This window comes from Chiloscyllium plagiosum, chromosome 17 (assembly GCF_004010195.1).
Source record: "Chiloscyllium plagiosum isolate BGI_BamShark_2017 chromosome 17, ASM401019v2, whole genome shotgun sequence".
Classification (NCBI taxonomy): Eukaryota; Metazoa; Chordata; class Chondrichthyes; order Orectolobiformes; family Hemiscylliidae; genus Chiloscyllium; species Chiloscyllium plagiosum.
In genome coordinates, this window is record NC_057726.1 from 66139861 (window position 1) to 66148004 (window position 8144).

Genomic DNA, 8144 nt, shown 5'->3' on the forward strand with positions numbered 1-8144 from the left:
TTTGGTATGCTTTCCTTTATTGGTCAGAGTATTGAGTACAGGAGTTGGGAGGTCATGTTGCGGCTGTACAGGACATTGGTTAGGCCACTGTTGGAATATTGCGTGCAATTCTGGTCTCCTTCCTATCGGAAAGATGTTGTGAAACTTGAAAGGGTTCAGAAAAGATTTACAAGGATGTTGCCAGGGTTAGAGGATTTGAGCTACTGGGAGAGGCTGAACAGGCTAGGGCTGGTTTCCCTGGAGCGTCGGAGGCTGATGGGTGACCTTATAGAGGTTTACAAAATTATGAGGGGCATGGTAAATAGGCAAAGTATTTTCTCCGGGGTCAGGGAGTCCAGAACTAAAGGGTATAGGTTTAGGATGAGAGGGGAAAGATATAAAAGAGACCTATGGGGCAACGTTTTCACACAGAGGGTGATACATGTGTGGAATGAGCTACCAGAGGAAGTGGTGGAGGCTGGTACAATTGCAACAGTTAAGAGGCATTTGGATGGGTATATGAATAGGAAGGGTTTGGAGAGATATGGGCCGGGAACTAGCAGGTGGGACTAGATTGGGTTGGGATATCTGGTTGGCATGGACGGGTTGGACCGAAGGGTCTGTTTCCATGCTGTACATCTCTATGACTCTATGACTATGACTCTATAACACCAGGTTACAGTCCGACAGGTTTAGTAGGAAGTACAGGTAGACAACCCTTTATCCGAAATCCGAAAAGCTCTAAAATCTGAAGGTTTTCTCATGAAGTTTTTATCTCATTAATAAGGTTGTTTGGCGTGCAAACAGTTAACCCAACCCCACACCCACTTGATGCATGTCACTCAGATGCGATGTGGCGGTAGCGTTGCCCAGCACTGTGAGGCCTCAATTCTATCTCAGGGTCCATAATACTCACTGTGAGTATGCTGTTTGGTAAGACTTTTAAAAAATTTCACCGTCAAACTGTCACTTATTCCGAAATTCGAAAAATTCCAAATTCCAAAAACCAGCTGGTCCCGAGTGTTTTTGGATAAAGGATTGTGTACCTGTACTAGCTTTCAGAGCGTTGCTCCTTCGTCAGCTAGCTACTCCTCATCATTTCTCTGTAAAGGCTGGAGTCAGTTATCTTTGTCTGTTACACTCCTGACATGATAAAAAAGGCCGTGGGTTCTTGTGACAACTGCTCTTCATTCCAAAGCAATTATTATAGTGGAGCAAACACTGCTAATGGGTCCAAAGATGTTTTCAGTGTTATTAAAGAGGTTTGCAAATGATTTAGCCTTGAATAGCCTCACTTTTGAAATGTAATTAAAACACTATTGTATAAAAACAGGGGCAATAAATGAAGACTGAATTAGTATAGCATGTCCTGATTCACTGATCTGGTCTCCAACTTAGTCTTAGTCAAAGTCTATATTTAGAAAAATCTACATTAGCAACATCACAGGAGAGCAGCACATAAAGATTAACCTTATTTTGAAAAGAATAAATACTCGGCGAATATCCACAGATTTATTAAAAATATAGTAATAGGAAGTAGGGGGGCAGCATGGTGGCATAGTGGTTAGCACTGTTGCCTCACAGTGCCAGGGATATGGGTTCAGTTCCAGCCTCAGGTCACTGTCTGCGTAGCGTTTGCACATTCTCCGTGACTGCGTGGGTCAGGTGAATTGATTATGCTAGTTTATCATTAGTGTTTAGGGATGTGCAGGTTAGGTCAATTACCCATGGAAATTACAGGGATGGGGCAGGCGTCTGGGTGTGGGAGGGCTGCTCTTTCGAGGTTGGTGTGCACTTGATAGGCTGAATGGCCTGCTTTTGCACTGAAGGGATTCTGTGATGAATGTTCTTATGTTTTGGTGTGAACTTATGCCTATTACAATTTTCACATATTTTTAATGCATTTGTTAGTGTAAACTCATCAAGTTTGAAAAGAAGCATCACTGAGTTATTTGACTATAAAGCCCACCATAGTCAAGCCTAATCCTCTGACTCATGACCACACACTGGAACATTTCACCTATGCTCAGGATCATTTAGCTTATGTTTTTACAAAAGGAAGCACGCTCCTCTGACTAAACCTGTCTCTTCGCCTGATGAAGGAACACCGCTCTGAAATATTCTGATTTTAAATAAACCTATTGGACCTGGTGTCGTGTGACTTCTGACCTTGTCCACCCCAAGTCTAACACCAACACCTCTACATCATGGTTCTGACTTAAAAGTCGGCTAGAAAAATCTCAATGAGCAAGATGTAATTTGACTGGTTTACCTACTGACATTAGTAGTCCCTCATCCATTAGTCATAATCAGGGTCTGCAGCTCAACTTTTTCATCTCCACTTTCTGGTGCTGAGGCTTGCTGCAACATCTGTCTATTTAATAATCTAAAATATCCATTAAAAATAGAAAGAAATTAAATAGACATTTAAAGCAATTGAGATGTCGAACCAGATTTTTTTGGAATTGAAAATGGCAGGTGAAAGCTGGATGCCAAGTCCCACCCCTCCACTTCTGACAAATCTCATTGTTTTGTTTGCAGGGAGGAGAGGCTGGGTGTGAATTCCACAGGCAAGTGGCCCACACTCAACAAGGCCATCCAAAATTCAAGCTGAAGTCAAGAGCTAATGTTCACTGTTCCAACAGTCTTAACCCACAATGCAATAGTCAGGGATTTATGAGGTAGAATAAATGCTTTCGCAGGGCATACAGAGAGTATGTTTAAAGTGTCACGATCTCAAATTATTTAAATCCCTAGTACTTTATGAAAAAAAATAAATACTGCGGCTGTCAGTGTTAATAAAGCACCATCTGCTAGACTTCTTTGAGTGACAGGCCATTTAAAGCAGCTTAGAGACAAATCTGCCCTGGAGTTTCAAGAGTACGTTGTTGACAACTGCTGCCAAGAAACATTTGGCTCATTTCAAAAACTCTGAAAAACACTTACCTCAGCCAGGGATATGGCATACATCTTCTGATTGACACGAAAAGAGGCTCTTAAAGGATTGCCTATTGATGTGGTTATTGTGTAGTTTTTTTTGTATATAACAGATTGACTACTTGAGGAAATATTAAAATCTTTGAACGGTTTTCATGAATGAGAGGTTTTCTTGCTGCATTATTTATGTTCTTTACTCAATTGTTAGATATATAACTTTCTTCCACATGGCCTGTGAGGATTGCCCATAGTGGGTGACCGGCCATGGGCATGCCATAAGGATGGTGAAGGTAGCTTGTGGGAATACAATGGAATGAACATGGCATGAGCGTGAGTTGGTTTATGGGCATGAGGGTGCATAGGGAATAGATTGGAACTCAAGGTGGGAGGTTGGTGATAAATGAGGTGGGCGATGTAATGATTTCTAAAACAAGTTCATCAAATTTTCTTCTTTCCAACAGGGGTAGGGGGATTCAAAACTAGAGGGCATCATTTTGAAGTAAGATGAGAAAGATTTGAATGGGACGTGAACGGCAACTTTTTTGCACAGAGGTTCAATTACGGAACAAGCTGCAAGAGGAAGTTGCAGATGCAGGTACAGTTGCAGCATTCAAAAGACCTTTGGACATGGTACATGAACAGGAAAGGCTTACAGGGATTTGGGCAAAATGCAGGCAAATGGGGCTTGTTGAGTTTGGGATATATGGTCAGTATTGACGGGTTGAACCAAGGGTTTGTTTCTGTACTGTATATCTCTGTGATTCTATAACCCAGCTCGGGACTCACCCAACCTGTAAGTGCTTCCAAACTGCTTCTGCAGTTTGCAGACCCGACCCAATCCCATCCCGCCTCCCCAGGATGATAACCACAATGGATGATTCATATCAATATGTGTCTGATGAGTTGGGAAACTTCCCAGTCACAGGAATTTATTATCTAAAACTAAACGTAATTAAGTCCACCCAGCATTCAGTGCTCTTTCAAGATGATGCATTTCATGCAAGAAACAATTATTAGAGATTTTAAGACCTTGCTAGCAACTTGTGTACTGAAATATTAATTTATAACTGCATCACCAACAGGAATTTGTTCTAATTAAATGTCTGGAGCTTTCAGAGGGACCAAAATATTGCACATGATCAACAACTCTCACCAATGTTTTAGTATATATATTTCGATGTGTGTGTGTTTGTGTGACAGAGAGAGACAGACAAACTGAGAAAGGTCACCTTTGCAAAGTGCTACATAGAAGAGAGTGAATGTAAAACACTTCTGAAATACTGCAGGACAGATGAGCTGTTTTGAATGGATACAAATGAAAAGGTGTGATTTCCATTGGCTCTCTTCAATTGTTCATAAATAAACAAGATCCTGCAACTGCCAACTCCCCAGTACCAGTGATATTGCAAATCGTCGATGCATCCTTTTCCACCTTCAGAAGTTAATTAATCTAGTTCCACACATTAACCTAGTTATAGAATGTGTGTTCATGACAGTATTAAAGTAGTACACAAATCGACATACTCTTGAGATTAGCAGTAAAAGAACGGAATTGTATACTCAACTCTGGCCAACTACACCTTACCTCTGAAATCACTGGATTATTATTGGAATCTGGAACCTGTCTGATTAATACCAGCAGCAGCAGTGTTCTCACCTCTCTTCACAGTGACCAGGCCAATAATTATTCTTCAACTAAATCGCTAAAACAGGCTACTTAGACCATAAGACATTGGGGTGGAAGTAAGGCCATTTGGCCCAGAGAGTCCACTCTGCCATTCAATCATGGCTGATGTGCATTTCAACTCCACTTACCTGCACTCTCTCCGTAGCCCTTAAATCCTTGCGAGATCAAGAGTTTATCAATCTCTGCCTGGAAGACATTTAACATCCCGGCCTCCACTGCATTCCATGGCAATGAATTCCACAGGCCCACCACTTTCTGGCTGAACAAATGTCTCCTCATTTCCGTTCTAAATTGACCCCCTCTAATTCTAAGGCTGTGCCCACAGGTCCTAGTCTCCCCGCTTAATGGAAACCATTTGATCATTTTCTCACTATTATTAGTAGTGATTTGATAGAGACAAATTGGCTGTTTGGTTTCATACATTACAAAGCTGACTATAATTTGAAAGCATTCATTAGATGCAAAATGCTTTGGTACATTCTGAGGTCATCAAAATCAATGCAAGTCTTTCTTTCTTGCTTATCATTCTGAAAGGGTGAGTTTAACATTTTTTCCCCCTCTTAGACCATTGTCGTACAGCACGGAAACAGACCCTTCGGACCAACCAGTCCATGCTGAACATAATCCCAAACTAAACTAGTCCCACCTGCCTGATCCTGTCCCATATCCCTCCAAACCTTTTCTATTCATGTACTTATCTAAGTGTCTTTTAAATGTTGTAATTGTACCCACATCCACTACTTCCTCAGGAAACTCATTCCGAACGTGATGCACCCTCTGTACTAAAAATCTGCCCCATGTCTTTTTTAAATCTCTCTCCTCCTTAAAAATGTGCTCCTAGTCTTGAAATCCCCATTGTAGGCAAAAGATGAGACTCAGGTTCCTTTGTTTAAGCACCTATTCAAGCTTATATTGGAGAGTGCACTTCAAGAAAAAGATCTACAGTTCAAATATTTATTGCAAGAACAAAAGGTTTAATTGAAAACAACTTCCAACCAACAATTCCTATGGATAATAATTTCCAACCAAAAAGTTACTTATCCACATCCCCACACAATTGTGTTCTCATAGTTCACATTCCAGGTTAGTATACAGACTTTATTATTGAATCATGTTTGAACTAATACATGTGATTTCATTATCCATTAATCCAAAAGTACTGAGGCCAACACTGAATATCAGTTAACTTAGATCAGTTAATTTGCAACGGACCAGGAGTTCATCCAGGGATCTGGTTCATATAGTTTAACAATTGTCTGCTAAATTGTCAGCTGACAATTTAATTGTAGTGATCAATATTACAAGTGTCTCTACTGGAAGGAAGGTTAGAATCAGAAGACAGATTTAAGATTGCTGGCATAAGAACCAGAGGAGAGAATGAGGAGATTTTTTCAAATCTCCCCTGATCTGGGATGATGGGCCTGAAAGTGTGATGGAAGCACGTTTCAATAAAAATCTTTCAAAAGGAAGGGATATATGCCTTTACGGAAAATGTTTTCAGGCTAATGTAGCAAGAATAAGGGGAGTCAAGCCAATTGGACAGCTCTTTCAAACAGCTGAAACAAATGGCCCGATAAGATTCTGTAAGCTGTAAACCCGTCTTCACCAACTAAAGGAAGCAAACTTACCGTATATCCTGCCTTGGCACTGAGATGTTCTGCAGCTACCAGCAATGCATTGAGGGTGGCACCACCACTACCAACACGAGTCTGTGGATCCTCCACAGTGAGAAGAACTACATCAGGAGCAATAGATCCTTTCTGTTGGCGGATTTCAAGTTCTGGAAAGAAAATGGACGAGACTCCAGTGAGAATGTTAGACTGTCAAGTCATCAATGGCAGTAATGATGTGACAGTCTTTATGCGAAATTAGAGTACTGGTTTTCATTCATTGGTTTTTACCTTAATGAAAGGCTGAGTATGCTGCAGTGAGTTACCCATCTCCTGACCCAGCAAAACCTGTCTATCAGCTACAAGGCAAAAGTTATAGAGTGTGACAGAATACTCACCATTTCCAAGGATAAATGCAGCTACTGCTCGCAAGATGCTCAGCAGTAGCAAAGTCATCTGCTGAATTAACACCACATCACTACCTTAATCATTCATTTCCTCCACAACTAGCATGGCATAGTAGCAATCTGTATCATCTATAGGATGCAGTGCAGAATTTTCCAAACCATCTGAGTAGAACAAGGGTAGTAACTATCTGGGAATACCTCTACCTTCTCCTTCAAATCTCATAGTCATACTTAGTGCTATTCCTTCTTCACCACTGGGTTAAAATCCTGTAAGTTCGTACTTAGTAATAGTTAAAATACTTCCACTGCAGAGATCTCAACAGTACAAAAAGGATTACCACCTTCTCAAGTGAACCTGGGGACAGACAATAATTACTGCCTTGCTGACAATTCACAGATTACAAGGATAAATATTTAATAAGTGTGTTGACTGAAAATATTCTATAAAAACAAAGTAACCTAGCACTTGAAATAAATTATTTTAAAGTAACAGTCCCTCCAACATATTTAACACACGTGGCAAGTCGGTTTATTTTAAAAAGTGGTACCAACAGGCTAGGAGGAATACAAATACAAAGAATTATGTTGGTTAATATAATTTTGTGAGAAAAATGCAGCAACTGCATCCATATGGAATTATATTTTAATACTTTTGCCCATCATGGTATACTGGGAAACTGATATTTCAAACCGTAAGAAATGCACAATCAGGTGGCTCAGTGGTAGCACTATACAGTGTGTTTCAGAAGGCCTTGGGCTGATGTTTATCTCTAGAGACTTCAACACAGAATCTAACATGCTGATGGGGTACTGCTCTATTGTGGAAGGCGCCTGCTTACAGATAAAACATTTACCTGACAGCACTCAGTGCTCTCTTTGATTGCAAAAATGGCATAAAGTTGTCTATAAGGGAAATTTAAAATATCAATTAATTTGAACAATGGTGGTTTTAGTTGTGAATTCAAGGAAACGGAGATAGAGTTGAACTGGCAGAGAAGGAATTTTTTAGCGAGTCTCGTGACTACTGTTGATTGAGTCAAACCTTTGTATAGGATTGATTTTATTCAATCTAGTAAAAAGAAGAATGCATTAGTGATTGACTTACATTGAATTTACTCCATAGAAAAACTGGTCTGCACCACAGTTTATAGTTCACATCAGCCTCCTCCCACACCTTTTCCTCTAACTCTATCAGCAATAATCTTCTATTTCTTTCTTCAAATGCACTTATCTAGCTGCCCTAAAATGCAGCTATTCATTTAACCTATTTCATATCATACCTACTTTATTTCATAACACATTATGAAAATGTTGTGATAGTGTCGGATGTGTGTAACGTTTGAGCTACTGAAGACCCATGGTTGTCATCAGTACCACTCACAACTCCTCAGATACTGAGCTGCCTGTATTGTGAAACAAGTTTATAAAATGTTTTTATTATTTGGAATTTGGGTTCCAAAGTAGAGATGAATAGTTTTTTGGTTTTCTATTCTTGAGGATGGCTTTTCTTTCAAAGATCAAGTG

The 8144-nt window shown here is 40.1% G+C and overlaps 1 protein-coding gene across 1 annotated transcript in view; it reads right to left on the bottom strand.

Annotated features, from left to right (window-relative positions):
• LOC122558639 (L-fucose kinase) overlaps positions 1 to 6669 on the bottom strand; it is a 213009-nt gene extending 206340 nt beyond the window's left edge. Inside the window, exons 1-2 of the mRNA XM_043707437.1 lie at positions 6612 to 6669; positions 6232 to 6383 (exon numbers count right to left, since the gene is read on the bottom strand). Coding sequence (XP_043563372.1) covers positions 6232 to 6383; positions 6612 to 6669 — 210 coding nt within the window. The remainder of the gene's footprint in view (positions 1 to 6231; positions 6384 to 6611) is intronic.
• Positions 6670 to 8144: the final 1475 nt, after the last annotated feature.